The 17243-nt window shown below is 41.1% G+C and overlaps 1 protein-coding gene across 1 annotated transcript in view; it reads right to left on the minus strand.

Annotated features, from left to right (window-relative positions):
* drd3 (dopamine receptor D3) overlaps positions 1-17243 on the minus strand; it is a 31901-nt gene that overhangs the window by 11878 nt on the left and 2780 nt on the right. Inside the window, 7 exon segments of the mRNA XM_052014454.1 lie at positions 2659-2852; positions 6030-6096; positions 6098-6127; positions 6129-6169; positions 7774-7875; positions 15400-15472; positions 15474-15595. Of these exon segments, the coding sequence (XP_051870414.1) occupies positions 2659-2852; positions 6030-6096; positions 6098-6127; positions 6129-6169; positions 7774-7875; positions 15400-15472; positions 15474-15595 (629 nt within the window).

A 17243-nucleotide genomic window follows, 5' to 3' on the forward strand; every position in this document is an offset into this window, starting at 1 on the left:
ACGAGCCTAATTGAGTTTTTCAAGGAGGTGACAAAACATATAGATGAAGGTAGAGTGGTGGAGGTAGTGTATGTGGACTTCAGTAAAGCGTTTGAGTAGTTTCCCCATGGTAGGCTCATCCAGAAAGTCATGAGGCATGGGATCCATGGAAACATAGCTACGTGGATTCAGAATTGGCTTGCCCACAGAAGGCAGAGGGTGGTAGTAGATGGAGAATATTCTGCCTGGAGGTCGGTGACCAGTGATGTTCTGCAGGGATCTGTTCTGCGACTCCTACTCTTTGTGATTTTTATAAGTGACTTGGATGAGGAAGTAGAGGGATAGTTTAGTAAGTTTGTGTATGACGTGAAAGTTGGAGGGGTTGTGATAGTATAGAAGGTTGTCGTAGGTTACAACAGGATATAGACAGGATGCAGAGTTGGTCAGAGAAGTGGCAGATGGAGTTCATTCCGGAAAAGTGTGAAGTGATGCATTTTGGAAGAACGAACATGAAGGCAGAGTAAAGGTTAATGGCAGGATTCTGAGCAGTGTGCAGGAACAGTGGGATCTTGGGGTCCAAGTCTATTGATCCTTCAAAGTTGCTTCACAAGTTGATAGGGTGGTCAAGAAGGCATATGGTGTGCTGGCCTTCATTAGTCAGGGGATTGAGTTCAAGGGCTGTGAGGTAATGTTCTATAAAACTCTGTTTAGACCACACTTGGAGTATTGTGTTCAGTTCTGGTCACCTCATTATAGGAAGGATGTGGAAGCTTTAGAGAGGGTGCAGAGGAGATTTACCAGGATCCTGCTTGGATTAGAGAACATCCTGGTAAAATCTATGAGGAAAGGTTGAGCGAGCTAGGGCTTTTCTCTTTGGAGCGATGCAGGATGAGAGGTGACTCGATAGAGGTGTATAAGATTATGAGGGGCATAGATAGAATGGACAGCCAGCACCTTTTCCCCAGGGTGGTAATAGTCAATTCCAGAGGACATCCATTTAAGGTCAGAGGAGAAATATTCAGGGGAGATGTCACAGGTAGGTTCTTCACACAGAGAGTGGTGAGTGCCTGGAATGCACTGCCAGTTGTGGTTGTAGAGGCTGATACAAGAGGGATATTTAAAAGGCTCTTAGATAAACACATGGAATTAAGGAAAATGGAAGGATATGGCTGTGCAGGTGAGAAGGGTTATATTGATCATGTAGGAGGTGTTCATATAGTTCGGCACAACATTGTGGGCCGAAGGGCCTGTACGGTGCTGTACATTTCCATGTTCTAATTGAAGAAAGTTGCGGTAGGTGGACAAATGATTCCAACAGACTTCAGAAAGATTAAAAAAGGCAGGTCAACACATTAGCAAACATTTGTTGGGATAACACAAGAAAATAGGAGCAGAGATAGGCCACCTGGCCCTTCAAGCCTGCCCCACCTTTCAACATCATCATGACTGATCTACTCCATGCCTCAACTCCTTCACTCTGCCAGATCCCCATAGCCCTTAATTCCCAAGTCTTAAATAAATCCACCTCCACTTTAAGTACCTTCAATGATCTGGCCTTCACAACTCCCTGAGGCAGAGAATTCTAGAGATTCACTACTCTCTGCAAGAAGAAATTTCTACATACCTCAGTTTTAAAGTACTCGCCCATTATCTTGAAACTACATCCCCTCCTTCCAGACTCTCTTACTTGTAAAAACATCCCAACATCTACCCTGCCGTGACTGTTTAGGATCTTATATGTTTCAGCGAGATCACCTCTCATTCTTCTAAACTTCGAAGTTCAAGAAGTGACAAAGACAAACGACAGGAACAAATGGAAAATCTAAAGTAAAAACAAAAAACACAGGAAAACCTCAGCAAGTCAAACAGCATCTTTGGAAATAGAAAATGAGTGAATGTTTTGGTTTGATAATCTGATGAAGGGTGAAGAATCCAAATGTGTGGGTGATGAACCAACCCAGACCTGATTCCCTATTCTGATGGGTGCCAGTGGCAAGCTCTTGCTCACTTGAGGTGGTGTTATTTTCCATTTCTTTGCAGCATCCCTATAAAGTTGTCAATCAACTGCCAATAATGATTGGTGGTAGCTTAAGGGCACAGCTGGATGATAATGTCAGCGCTGTACCAGCTCTACATTTCCTTGCAGTGGATGGGGCAGCTCTGCATCTCAGTTCATGCAGCTGTTGCCAGATGCAATAGTGTCCCCCATTTGACTCTTTACAAACTGCAACTTCAGCTGGAGTGAGAGGTATTTTCCATGGGTATCTTATTCACTTTACATCAGGACATGCTGCCTCACGGTTCCAATAACTTGGGTTCAATGCTGTCAGTGTGGAGTTTGCATGTTCTCCCTGTGGCTGTGTGGTTTCCTCCCGTTGCTCTGGTTTCCTCCCACATTCCAAAGATGTATGGTTTAGTGTGTAATTTGGCTGCGGTAAATTGCCCCAAGCGCATAGGTGAGTGGTAGAATCTGGTGGGAGTTTATGGGAATATGTGGAGAATAAAACTGAATTAGTGTAGGATTAGTGTAAGTGGGTGCTTGAGGGTTCGTAGGAACTTAATGGGCTGAAGGGCCTGCTTCCTTGCTCTGTAACTCTATGACTCATTGGGGAAAATGCCAAGTACTCTTCAAAGAACAAATTCCACAGTCTAATTACATTCTTCTTCCATCTGAATTACCTGACTCTGTGTGACATTTTCTGTAGCCTTTGTAGCACTGTTTTGTCTTAAAGTGATGCGTTTCCTCCTCTTCTTCAATACAATGTAAATACGTATATACACCAGCAGTGTAATAAAAAACGGCAAGTAGAAGGATACAATGGATGAATACACAACAAAATCTGGATTGGATATAGAACATAACCTGGGGTCATCTGCAAAATAACAATAGCAAAAAGTCATAGGTGTTAATAATTTATTAAATGCCATTTTCTAATGTATTATGGACTTATCCATTGAGATAACCTATGTACAGTTAATAGCAATACGTAGGTAAACCTAAAACTGAAAACTTTTGCATTAATACTGCATTGTATACAGGGTGTCATATTCAATAGAATTGACCTTACCTAGGAAAACCACATCATTTGGCCCAACCAGCCTTTGATGACATACTGTATATGTTCCACTGGAGGAAGTGAATGTTTCAGGTAGCATGTTGGTATTGTGTGCCAAAATGCACATAGAAGTCTTTCCTCTTGTGGCTCTGAGGTGAGATAGGATAATTAAGGAGGAATGACTTGTAGTCATGGGTGAGGGGCATACTGGGTATCCAGAGAAAAGGCAAGTGTGAGGGAAGGGATATTGAGAGAGGTCAACGATGTGATGGGATGGTTGGGGGGAGCAAGTAGGATGGGGTCCAGCAGTGGAATGGTGGGGTTGGAGTAGCCTCCAAGCTAATTTTTTAAAGAACAACTGACCAACCAGATTATTACTTGAACTCTATGTCAGTATCCAGGTAACTAATACAAACAGTCTTCACTCCCTGTTAGGGTCTACAACAATGTGAGTGGCTCAGGCGTTTCATAAGCAGTGGTCGCTTAAAACAATTTTTTTTCCATCAAATGACAGAATATGAATTGCATGCAATCTGATTTCACTGCAAAGGGTGGTATTCAGAATAAACTTCAGAGACACAGCATGACTTTACCATATAGCATAATTGGTGCTACCAATTGGGGGCAATTTTCCAGTTTTTTAGGCATTAACTAAAAATAAAGTAGAGCTAACTGCTGCCAGTGTTTCTCTTGAATGAGGCACTTATGCAGAGGAAATGATAACACACACACTTGGAATGAAAAGTAGCAAGTAACATTAACCCATGCAAAGCTAGGCAAACAATATTTCCAACATGAGAGACTCTGGCCACTGTAGTGTGAAAGGTCGTGGCCATCATGTGACAGTGACCGCACTGACCATCTGGTTGGATGACAGCATTGCTCATCAGGTCAGAAGCACACCACTGTCAATCAAGGTTTGGCTCCACCCATGCCCCTCTAGGGTGCACCTAACCACTGGCTTTTGTAAAACACCTTTGCACCTGGCCCCAAGCGACTGGCTTGTTTGAATCACCTGGGCTGGCTGTACCCCCATCCCTCCAGCAGTATAAAGAGTGCTGCATGTTTGTTTGCTGTCTCTTTGTCTCTCTGAGGTAAGATGTGCACTACTTAAGGGTAATTAGTAAGGATTGCCTGGACCAAAGAGCTGGTGCTTGCACTGAGTCAAGGAGAGTGGCAGGAGTCATATTGTTTCTTCCTGTTTTGTTTGTACCCAGTTTGGGGGTGTGTGTGCGTGCACGTACATCTCACCCCGTTGTGATTTCCCCACAGTCGCGATCACCTGTGTGTGTGCAAGTGTATATTGCCCTTGTTATCCTGTCCCACGTTTGTCTTTGTGAATAAACTATTTTAAAAATCCAAAGACTGTGTCCTGAGTCCTTGCCCTTTAAGACCTCAAAGAACCTTTTCTCACAACAGCCAGATACTCCTGTTTTTAAGTGGCTTTACTATTTTCAAAATACCTGAAGAATCTACATCCTGCAAATCATCATTGACTAAAAGCTGAAATTGACTCAGCCACATAGACACTGAGGCTACAAGGCTACAGTATTGTACAGCAACTGACTCACCCCCTGACTTTCACATCAGGTGTGTGGCAGACAGAGGAGTGTGGCCCCAACAACAGCACAATCTGGGACAAAGCGGCCCAATTGATTAGTACCCCAAACACTGCCTCTAACTTTCACTCTCTCTGCCACTAATTAACTGTGCATCTAGCAACCTTAGAAATCTTACACGGCAGTGTAGCTGTTAGCGTAAAGCTATTACAGTGCCAGTGACCCGGGTTCAATTCCCGCTGCTGTCTGTAAGGAGTTTGTACGTTCTCCCTGTGTCTGCGTGGGTTTCCTCCGGGTGCTCTGCTCTCCTCCCACATTCAAAGATGTACAGGTTAGGAAGTTGTGGGCGTGCTAAGTTGGAGCCGGGAAAGCGTGGCGACACTTGCGGGCTGCCCCAGCACATTCTCAGTAACGCAAGGAAACGCATTTCACTGTGTGTTTCGATGTACATGTGACTAATAAATAAAATGTCTTGGCTTATCTTAAATTCACAATGGCGTTGTCAGCCACACTGCCAAACCTGCAACTTCTACCTCTAGGATAGGACAACAGGTGCAAAGGAATCATTAAGTGTTTTTGGAGTCACATACTGCCCTGAATTGGAAGTATGTTATTTGTCCTTCGTGGTTAGTGGGTCAAAGAGAACTCTACCTGATAGCTCTCTGTGAATTCCTTCCCCACACACACTGCAATAGTTCAGGAAGGCAGCTCATGTTCACCTTCTCAAGGGCTTTTAGGGATGGACAGTAAATGCTGGGATTGCCAGCAACATCTAAACTCCATGTATAGGAATGCACAACAAGTATTCATTGCTTACCATTGATGACAATTATTTCCAGGCCTGGGTGATTCACTGACATGTGGCGTAGCAAGTAGAGCCACTGCCTCACAGTGCCAAAGACCCAGGTTTAATCCTGACTTCAGGTGCTGTCTGTGCGGAGTTTGCATGTTCTTTCTGTGATGGTGTGGGTTTCTTCTGGGTGCTCCAGTTTCCTCCCACATCCCAAAGGGAGCATGTTGGCAGGTTAATTAGCCACTGCAAATTGCCCTAGTGTGTAGGTGAGGTGGTAGAATCTGGGGGGAGTTGTAGGGAATGTAGAATGTGTAACTGGGTGGTTGATGGTCTACCTGGGCTCAGTGGACCAAAGGGACTGTTTCCTTGTTTGTGTTTTTGACTCTGAGTCACAATGTGGTCTTTCGCTCCTTTATTGGTTAATCAGCAATGTTGTGTCTGGTGTATACAACCCAATCACTCTTCCAGTGGGACTAAAAAACTGAAATCCAGGTTTGCTAATTATCACCCTCTGAGTTGGTTTGCGTTGAAGTTGTGATCAGTATTGATCAAACTGAACCAGATTTCTTAACTGAGGATCCTTGATCGTTTTAACATTTTTCAAAATGTGACAAAAATCTTTCATTTAAACAAAAGATTTACCTGTTGTATTGAAACCAAACAAGAGAGGACAAGACACTGCTAATGATAATATCCACACAGCAATGATACATTACAGTCACCCGTCTCCTGGAGCTGGCAATTTGTATTATATTGGATGGGCATCACTACAGACAGTGTACCTGAAATTGAGGGGAAACAAGCTTCAACCAGAGTACTAAAATGATCACTTTATTCAGTCTCAGTACACAAAAAAGGCTCAGGGTGCTGTTTCAGGGTCATAACTAGCATGGGCTCTTAATATCATTGACTTCGTGCTGATATATTTTCTGTGTGGGGATAGTTTAGGGCAGAAATAGAGGGAATAATAGAGAAATTAACAATTTCCCTTGACCCAGGCACCTCTGGCACATCAAAGGAAATTGACTTCTTTTTTTGAAGGTGAATACTGATGTTATTTATTTTTGGATGATTTGAGGCAGTAATCTTGAGGATGCATTTCAATGTTCACCGCATCAAAACATTTAGGGCAGTAATCCAGAAATGGAATCCTGTGGAATGGGGATAATGATTCCCCCATATATAAGGTTCAGATTTTTTCCTTTTCTATCTTCATTGGCGTTCTACCAACTTCTTGGCTTTATCCTTTCAGCGGTAACCCAACAGAATGCTGAAAGGCTGATTGTGTGTAGAGCTGTTGATTGGACACTATGCACTGATCTGTATCCAACATGGCCTGTGATTGTTAATCATACCATCTCGCACAGAGGGAAGAGTGGTAGAGTACTCACCTGAGGATTGGGTAGCTGATGCAAGCACAATGATTTAGCACCTGCAGTGTCAAAATTGCAGCACAATAATGCAGTTAATTCCAATGTATTCACCTACACATGGAGGATCAAGCATTCAGCAGCAGGAAGGATCCACTGCCTGTTGCTAGGTAAAAGGAATCATCAGTCACTTGAATAAACAAACACATCTTCTGGGACTATTAATGTCAGTAAAGTAACTTTGGTACTTTCAGATGTCTTCAGAACTTGTGACGATTGTCAGAATGGTATGTTAGAAGTATAGGATTTTCTGCTGAATTCAAGGCTCCTGAATTGCCAGCTCCCAGACATGGGTGCATTAGAAACCATTCTTTCCAGACTTGGGAGACTATTGCAGAGAGCGTTCAAGCAGAGAGCCTTCTGGAAGAGAGTGGAAGAGAAGGTGGAGGAGAAAACGGTTTCTCTTCAGGAGGTTTGTTCTCTGTGGGTCTTCCAGGAGCAATCATATGTTCACCTCAGTGAGGAACAATGTGTGAGGCTCCTGTGATTCACTGTGTGGGGTCCTTGTGAAGCCACAGCATAACTGCTGGATCAAATTGCTCATGGCACATAAGATCACGCTAGCTATAAACTCTTTTGATAGTCAGGATCTTCAAAGCTGGAGCTGGTACATCTGCAACATATCCCAATTTGAAATGCATTACCTTGTGATGAAATTCACAGATGTGCTCTGTTTCGAGAAAGCTAGATGCAACTCATTTCCTCTTGCGGAAAGTTGCAGATAGACAAAGCATTCAGCTTCACTAGGATAGTGACTGTCCAAATTGACTCAGAATCCCATTGACTGCATTCTAGTTATACTAAGGGTGCCATATTTCATCTTGAACATGTATCAAAATGGATGGGATTCCCTTCCCTCAATGGTCAACTGTAGATGACAATGCACATTATCATGCATGTTAATGCCCAGTAACTAGGTCTTTCAATGACTTAAAATGCATGAAGAACTAACTTGCCTGTCATGCTGATAGCACAGAGGTTCAAATACTTGGCAGTGCACATCATAACATCCAGTGTCACAAAGATGTTGCAGCTTGTTCGACTGAATCTCCATACCCCTACCACCTGTGGGGAAATAAGATTCATTTTGTAATGTTTTGGTGAGGTAATAAAGTTAGGAAAGATGCATATGATGAAAAAAGGAAAGAAGTACAGGTATATTGCCTATTTATACAAGATAGGTGGAAGAATAGGTAGTGTCGCAGAGGCAGGGAGTTTGTAGAAGGACAGGTTGTGAGAATGGGAAAGAAGTGGCAGATGGAATATTGTGTTGGGAAGTGGGGGGTTGTGCAGTTTGGTAGAAAGAATAAAGGTATAGACTATTTTCTAAATGGGAGAAATTCAGAAATCAGAGGTGTAAAGGGACTTGGGAGTCCAAGTTCAGGATTCCCTCAAGGTTAATTTTCAGGTTGGAGTTGGTCATGAGAAAGCAAATACAAATGTTTGCACTCATTTCGAGAGGACTAGAATATAAAGCAAGGATGTACTGCTGATGCTTTATAAGGCATTGGTCATATTGCATTTGGATATCTTGAGAAATTTTTGGCCCTTCATCTAAGGAAGGATAAGCTGGCCCTGGAGATGGCCTAGAAGGGGTTCACAGAAATGATCCCAGGAATGAAAGGCTAAACATGTGAAGAGTGTTTGATGGCTCTGGGCCTGTACTCTATGAAGTTCAGAAGGATTGAGGGGGATCTCATGGAAACCTACTGAATAGTGGAAAGGCCTGGGTAGAGTGGATGTGGAGAGGATGTTTCCATTAGTAGGAGAGTCTAGGATCTGAGGACACAGCCTCAGGATAAAGGGACATCCCTTTAAAACTGAGATGAGGAGGAATTTCTTCAGCCAGAGGGTGGTGAATCTGTGGAATTCATTGCCACAGAGGGCTGTGGAGGCCAAGTCATTGGGTGTAATTAAGGCAGAGATTGATAGGTTCTTGATTGGTAAGGGGGTTAAGAATTACAGGGAGAAGGTGGGAGAATAGGGTTGAAAAAAATCAGCCATGATTGAATGGTGGAGCAGACTCAATGGGCTGAATGGCCTAATTCTGCTCCTATGGCTTATGGCTTTATGATCTTATATTTTCTGTCACAATTGCTGCGATAAAGATAGGTGGAAATAACATGTAAGAGGATGGTTTCTAGAGATTGGTCTGAATAAATGAAATTGGAATCATTATTTTCATCTTTTTCTCTTCTGTGCCTAGCATTTCATTGTATTTACATTAGCAGAGTCTGTTATGATTGATTCGGAATTGATTTTCTTTTATGTGGAAAAACTCATTGGTTTGAAATTGTTCGAAGGACCAGCTAATTGCAATGGGGAGGATCACCATATCATCCCAACAGCTGTAAGTGCCTCACTGGATTCAGAGTCTGGAGCTCCCTTTTCACTAGCCAGGACTATTCGGAGTTGCACTTGACCACTTGACCTGTGCAGTCGGAGACAGGAATGCTCAATGCAGCAAAATAGTAATAATATGAAGAAGTATGGGCATAAGTTGGATCATTGCCTGCTCTAGGATTACTTATCACCTTCCAGCCTCTGTCTCTATCTACCCCATCCCTCACCCACCTGGCTCCATCTACTCCCTTCTTTTCTCTTTCCTTATCTGTCTCTACCTATCACCCATCAGCTGGTGTCTCCCAACTCCACTCCTCCCCCACCTGGCTCCATCTGCCCATCATTGCCCTCCTCACCTGGTTCCTCATATTGCCTACCAGTTCCTGGCTCATCTCTCCCTCTCACCTCTTTTTATACTGGCTTTCTCCTTTCTACACTCTCAAACCTGTTGCAGGGTCTCTACCCGAAACATTGACCATCCCTCTGGCTCCACAGATGCTACCTGCTCCATTGAGATCCTTTAGCAGTTTGCTTTTTGCCCCAGATTACTGCTTCTGCAGTCTCTTGTGTCCGTAGGACTTGAAGATTGGTTTCCAATTTGGTGTTTTAGTGTAGTTCCCAGCCTAACAATGCCACAGCTATTGCTATTTGAAGGAAAACTTCAAGCTCAGAATCAGCTACAGTACTGTTTGAAAGAGCTTAGTATTCCACCACACTTATTCTGTAATCTGCTGTCAATCATTGACTGGCTTCTAAATAATTATCTCGGATTTCTGAGAGCTAATTTTTTTGAATGTGGACAGGCACATGTAGACTACCATGGCAGAATGGCCCTTTGTTCCATGCTTAGATTAGCTTTGAAAGTTGTTGAGTCCTGAGACTGTCACACTCTCAGCACCAGCTCTGTATTTGCTAGTAGCAGACAACTGTAGATCTGATGTTATGATAAACGCAAAAACTGAGTTATCTGATGTTATCGGGAGGACCATTCCTTTATTAGTATGGGCATTTCTGACAGGATTGTTATCTATCTCATATTGATGGCTTGCTTTCAGTACAAACTTGCCCAAAGAATCTGACTTTCATGCATCTTACACTGAATTAAATTATTGAAATGTATCCTAATGGTCCAAAAGAATAATACTCTACTCAGTTTGCACCTTGGCTATTGTGAGTAGTTTTGGTCACCAGTATACTGTATAATTTGTCATTCTTGATTTGTATTAACTATTAGCAAAGAGTTGAGTTCTGAGGAACAAATAGCATCTTTTAGACTTGAAAGAGCTGAGAAGTAATAATTTGTTATGGTGAGATAAGTTAGATCTGGTATATGATGTCAAGGACAAAAAAAAGCACTGAAACAGAACAGTACATCTTAAGATTGTTAGGTTAATTTTGGGAAGGTGCTTTAAAGAAATTTTTTGCATAAGTATATGATCTTCTGGCATGCTGGTGAAATCAAGAACTGCGGAGTCAAGACATGGGAGGATACTTAAAAGAAGAACAGAAAATGCTAGAAATACTCAGCAAGTTGAGAAGCATCTGTAGGGAGAGAGAGAAAGAGATAATGAGAGATAAAGACAGAGAAAATTAATATTTCAGGTTGATGACTTAGCTCCTTCCACCATCCGGGGAGGGATTAACCCATCCTGTGCCATTCTGTTTCTGTTGTTCCCTTCGTTGTCTTCGTTCCCTTCGCCCCTCCCCTTAAAACATGTTTGCTTTCTAATTTCTAATTTGCCTTTGACCAGAAATAAAGTCTATTTCTCTCTCCACAGATGCTGCCTGACCTGTCAAGTATTTCCAGTGTTTTCTGTATTTTTTCAGACTTCCAGCATCTACAGTTTACTGCTTTTCAGTTTCTGTAAATGTATATCCCTGGGTGGGTGTACCTCCAGGATACATCTGTTTTTGTTAAATTGTGCTGTTTGAAACTGTGTGCCACCAATCAGGTATTGATTTACTGTATAATGGATTGTATAGGAAACATGACTACAGAAATTATATCTTGATGGTGTCATATTTGGTGGAATTGGAGCCTTGGGTCTTAAATGAAAACATTTTCAAGTATCAAAAGTGATCATATGAATTCTTAAATTACACCAATTATCAGCTGTCAGTAAACACACTGTACGAACAACCCAGTTCATTTAAATAAAATCATGTTGTGTTATGAGAATGCAGAGGCTAACTTAAATTCATCATAACATTCAACTTTCAGGACTAGAATGACCCAGATTCAGTATTTGTTGATTTCTTCCTGTATCAGTGTTGGCTGCACATCAAAGCTATTTTAATTCCATTTCTTACACTCCGTATTGAATATTTTTTTTTATCTTGAATTGTTTTTCCAGTTCCCCCTTCCTTCTCCTTGTTTAGCTTGTGGTAATGTATTCTGTCTGCCAGCAAATGTTACTTTCAGCCTCTCACTATGCGATATAAAATCAATACATTGCATTTTATTACTGATTCATGTACCAATGGAAACAATTGTCTCCTATTATCCATTTAAATCCTTTCACACTTCTATTATATTTTCCCTTAACCGTTTCTGCCCCCGGTGAATGAAATTTTTCCTTAAAACTTCCTGATCAGGAATAAGGCAGCACATAAAGGGAGAACTTAGGAGTTACTTTTCACCCAACTAGTTATTAAAGGAAGAATAAATTATTGCATTTGGCATGCAAAGCCTGGTTATCCATTGCATTTATGAATGAATTAGAGACGGACATGAAGGAAAAATATTCAAGGGTATGAATAAAGAGCAAGTGAACAGAATTAAAATATCAATGAAGTCAAAAGCTCCCACTGCATTTCATGTCGTCTGTTTGATCTGGCTGAGTTGATAAGTATATGCTTTGTTACAATTTATTTTAAAAGGAGGGCTGCCAGAAGAACTGAGGATGAAAATGGTTGCCACACTGTTTGATATTACTTGATACCAAGGTCTTTCAGTCTGTGGTGTTTGCTGGGGTCTGGTAGCCCTGCTGTTGGCTGGAATGTTTATTGTTCTGAGGAGTTTGCATCATCTGTTTCCAGGGGTTAAAATAGAGAAGGACCTTGTTCAATTGTGGCTTTTCCTGATTTAACATCAGTTCTATTTCTCAGGAGATTGATCAAAAACAACATCTTAAAGTTGGTCCAGACGTTATTGAAATCTGAAATATCCCTAAAATTTCACTTCAGGGCAATATGAGATATGGTCTTCAGGAGGTTGCTGCATGATGGTTCTGTGTGCAGCAGCACAACTTAAAACCTAAGGTATCATGTTTGCTAAAAGAACAAAAGTGAAATAGCAAACCATTTGTTCCTAGTTCCTACTTCATATTTTCAAGTTTTACAAAGGATTGTTTGAGCAAGGCATTGAAACCTACATATCAATGTTACTTCCTGTTTATTAATAGTTTACCTCAATAGAGAAAATGATCCTTTTTGGCCACAATACTATTTGAGCAAATAATATTTTTAGGTGTTGGAAATGCACAGTGCAAAGCAATGGGAAACCATAGAAATATACAGCATTGAAGAAGAATTTTCATTCAGCATGTGCTTAATTCCGAACTCATGTGAAAACCACATGCAGTCCTCACAGTCAGTGCTGAACGTAAGTCCATGGGCAGTAATTGATAATGTGGAACTTGCTTCATGTTTTGCCACAGTTACAGTCTGGAGTGTTGCAAAGATGCCAATGGTGGAAGTCAGTCACAAACAGGCCTTGATCTATCTGGAATCTGTTCACCACTGGCACTTTGGTAGATTGAAGGCAGGACAATAGACTGAAGGGTCTGTGACAAGAATTTCTTTGGTAGTGATATTAACCTCCATTCTTCACACCAGAGCATCTCTGCCTTGTCATCCTGCTGTGGCAGTTTGGGCCATAGTGAGCACTGAGAGAGCAGACGTGCAGACATGACCATTGGCCCATAGTGATGGTACTTGCTCTTTGAAGGAATTGTACAATTCTTCTCTCCACCCTACTCTTTCCCCATATCCCTGAACCACCTTCCTTTTCAAACTTATATACAGTTTCCTCTTAAAAAGAACTATGAAATCTGCTTCCATCTCCTGTTCATGCATTCCGGTTCTTTGTAATGCTGTGTAAAAGAGATTCTTCTTGCCGCCTCTGTAGGTCTTCAGCCAATTACCTTAAATCTATGTTTATAAAACATTCACATTACATTTCATTTAACAGTGACATTAGCTGATTTGTTTTCAAGCCATTACTGTTCTGATTAAAAGAGCTGATAAAGGAACTGCAATATGAATGCATTAAAAATTCAAGTAGAAATTTTCACTCAAGGCACATCCAAGACCTTAGCTGAAGACTTCTTAAAGTATTGTGCTGTGAAGATTGCCAACCGTTGTCTTTCCTTAAGATTCATGATTTGCTAATGATTCTTGAACTATTAAGTTCACTAATATTGAATGAAATATAATGAGAATGGTTCTCATCTTTAATCTTGATGCTACTGAGTTCATGATGACATTTAACATTAATGTTAATAGCTTGGACATTTCACTTTCAATTCACAGTCTCGGGAAGATTTCATGTAAAATGATAAGCCCATAAACTTCATTAACAATCATTTTCCTTCTTTAGTTTGTTCATCACTCCTATTAAGCAGTTGGGTGGTAAATCATTGAGATTCTCGTGATTAGGGTGAAAGTTCTTCTTTAAATTATGGCATTCATTGTTGAAGGAAATTTGATGAAAGGCACTCTAATTGCAAGCAAGATGTTGGATCCAATCCTCAAGAGAGCTTGTCTGGACACTGACAGTACTTCTGCTAGTAGCATATAAATGGCCTATATATAAATAGTGTAATGGAACGTTTTACAACAGAGGGACAGGCAGGGACTCCATTTAATATCTCATTTGAAAGATAACAGCTTAGCAGTGCAGCAATTCACCACCACCATTTGAGATCGCATTTGTAGTAGTAGAGCTGCTGCCTCACAGCTTCAGCAATCTGGGTTAAATCCTGACCTTGCATGTTGTCTGTGTGGAATTTGCTCATTCTCCCTCTGACTGCATGCATTTCCTCCTAGTGCTGCAGCTTCCTTCCACATCCCAAAAAACATTCGGGTTGGTAGGTTTATTGGCTGCTGTAGATTGCCTCTAGTGTGTAAGTAATTGTTAGAATCTAGGTAAAGTTGAGAATGTGGAGAGAATGAAAACGAGATTGGTGTAGGACCATCAGCATGCCTGACCATCAGTGTGAACTCAGTGAGCCAAAGGGCATACTTCCATGTTATATGACTCTGTGATCCACAGATGTATCACTTTAGATTGTGTCCCAAGGCCTCTGAATTGGGTTGTGAACTCACAACTTTCTGACTCAAGATACATCAGAGGTAGAAAAGCTACCAATGATCAAAGGTCTACCTTGTAAATGTCTCAATCCCATTGGACATAATTTCCTTGGCGGATTGATACACTACAGTTAGACAGAAATAGAACAAGGAATCGTAGTAAAATGGAGACACAAAAGTCTGCAGAATCTGGCGCAACACACAAGATGCTGGAGGAGGTCAATGGGGTCAGAAAGCATCTATCCTGGGAAATGGACAGTCGATGGTTCAGGTTGAGACCCTTCATCTAGACTGAAAAGAGAGGGGAGATAACCAGTAGAGAAAGGTGAAGGGAAGAGGTGGGCCAAGAGCTAGCAAGTAGTAGGTGGGTCCGGGTGAGAAGTGGTAGCACCTTGATGTCATGCAGAAGCTCAAAATCCAGAATTTAGGCCCCTTGTTTTCAGATTTATAGTGTGCAGCAATTTTAAACATCAAATGTGAAGTGTCAATAAAGTTTGAGTGCTCACAAATTATCAAACTTGAGTGATTCAAAAATGATTGAAACAAGTCTAAACAGCAAGAAGGGTTAGGTTAGGAATAAATCATTGTAATTGATTAGAAATAAGTAGTAGAGTTTGTAAATTGGTAATAATTCTGAGGGAAAAGTAAACAAAAAAGGTAGTTGCTGGAAATCTGGCATGGATTGACGGTGCAGCCACTGAAAACATGAACTAGGATTGAGAGCAGAGTAAATTTATGTTCTGAAGTTGAAGATTAATCTGTACTGAATACAAAGGTGAAGCTTACTAATCTTAAACTATTCGGAGGTGTATATAATCAATCTCTTAAAAACCAGTCTCCCACTGCATATCAATCAATATGCAAAAATACTGGAAATTCACAAATACTTCAAGGCAATAATATAACTTTTGAAAAATGGACCTTACCTCCAGGTACAACGACCCATGGCATCACCAAAGTTGCAACTAGCAGGTCTGCTACTGCTAAGCTGACAACAAGGGTAGTTTGTAGTTGTTTTGTAAAGATTTTCTTTCAGCACTGCAAGGCACACCAATACATTCCCAAAAATAATGGCAAAGATCAGCAGTATAAAGAAACAGAGCAAGTAGTTGTGAGAATGATCTGTTGAATTAAGCCATCCGAGAAGAGGTCCGTAATGTTGGCAATCTAAATACCATTGCAAAGGGTGCCATCAGGAATCAAAGGTTCCAGAGAGCTGACAAAAAACAGAACGTCATTAGTTTGGTTTCAATATATCTCTTGAATTACACCTTGAGAAGTTTGTTATAATTTTTAATGATTAATCTTGGAGAGGCCTTTGACAGTTAAAAAAGCATTTGGAATTTAGGGCTTTATAAACAGGTAAAAATATGAAAGGTAAGAAGTCATAAAAAAAACCACTGGTTGTGCTCAGTTAGAGTAGTTTGTCCAATAATAGGCACTGACTGCACTTTGGGAAGGATGTAGCTTCAGATTCAGATTAGTTTTTTGTGCATATACACAAGGATGCAATGAAATGCCTTGCTCACATGAAGCTCACAGAATAAACAGTTTTGCAAAAGGGACAGGGACATTTACAGGAGTAGTTAAGGACTAAGCAATTGTATAGAGGAACATCTGCCATTGATCTCCATAAATTGGCAACATTAAGAGGAAACCTAAAATTTTATTAAAAATTCTTGGAGGGTATTTATAGAGAAAATATGGCAAATCTGTTTCAAATGATTCAAATGTTAATAACCAAAGGGTACCAATACAAAGTTAATGGCAAAAAGAATCAGAGAAGACAGGAGGAAAAACGTTTGCATAAATGATTAATACTTGGAATGCATTGTCTAACTGGGATAGGACAGATCAAGTAGTATCTTGAAGGAGAAAATACCAAAAGGAATACAGGGACAGAGTTGGGGAGTGAGGTGAACCGGATGACCCTTTAAAAATAAACAGGTGAATCTCATGGATTGATTGGTCTCTTTCTGTGCTTAACTATTTTACAATTCTTTCAATTAATTAATTTAATTTGGTTCCTATCTATGTTTGCCTGGGTTGAAGGTCAAGCCAATTCAGTTTTCTGAAGTACAAGTATGTACATAGCATCAACACCTAACCTCTATAGTTTTGGACGTTGCTGTAACTTGGTCCATCATCCCCAACATACTGTGGAAACATTAAAGGAAATAAACATAAAATAGCTGATGTTTGTTTTAAAATAACTACCAGTTTTTTGTCACAATGAATGAAGCCATGCAGACATTATTCCTTTTCACTTTTCTTTCATTTTTCTGTGACTCCCACACAGCAGCAGAAGTAGGTTTGGAAACCACAGTGTGGGAGAATGGGCAGGTAAAAGAGAATACTTGAGACAGTAGCAACACACACAAAAATGCTGGAGGAACTCAGCAGGTCAGGCAGCATCTACGGAGAGAAATAAACAGTCGACGTTTGGGTCGAGACCCTTCATCAGGACTGGAAAGGAAGAGGGCAGAAGCCAGAATAAGAAACGTGGGGGGAGGGAGAGGAGCACATGCAGGCAGGTGATAGGTGAGTCCAGATGACAGGGGGAAGGTAGGAGGATGAGGGAGGGGGGAGATGTAAGAAGCAGAGAGGTGATAGGTAGAAGCATCGACTGTTTATTTCTCTCCATAGATGCTGCCTGACCTGCTGAGTTCCTCCAGCACTTTGTGTGTGTGTGTGTGTGTCTTTGTGTGTGTGTGTGTGTGTTTGTGTGTGTGTGTGTGTGTGTTGCTACAGATTCCAGTATCCTCAGAAT

This window comes from Pristis pectinata, chromosome 4 (assembly GCF_009764475.1).
Source record: "Pristis pectinata isolate sPriPec2 chromosome 4, sPriPec2.1.pri, whole genome shotgun sequence".
Lineage (NCBI taxonomy): Eukaryota > Metazoa > Chordata > Chondrichthyes > Rhinopristiformes > Pristidae > Pristis > Pristis pectinata.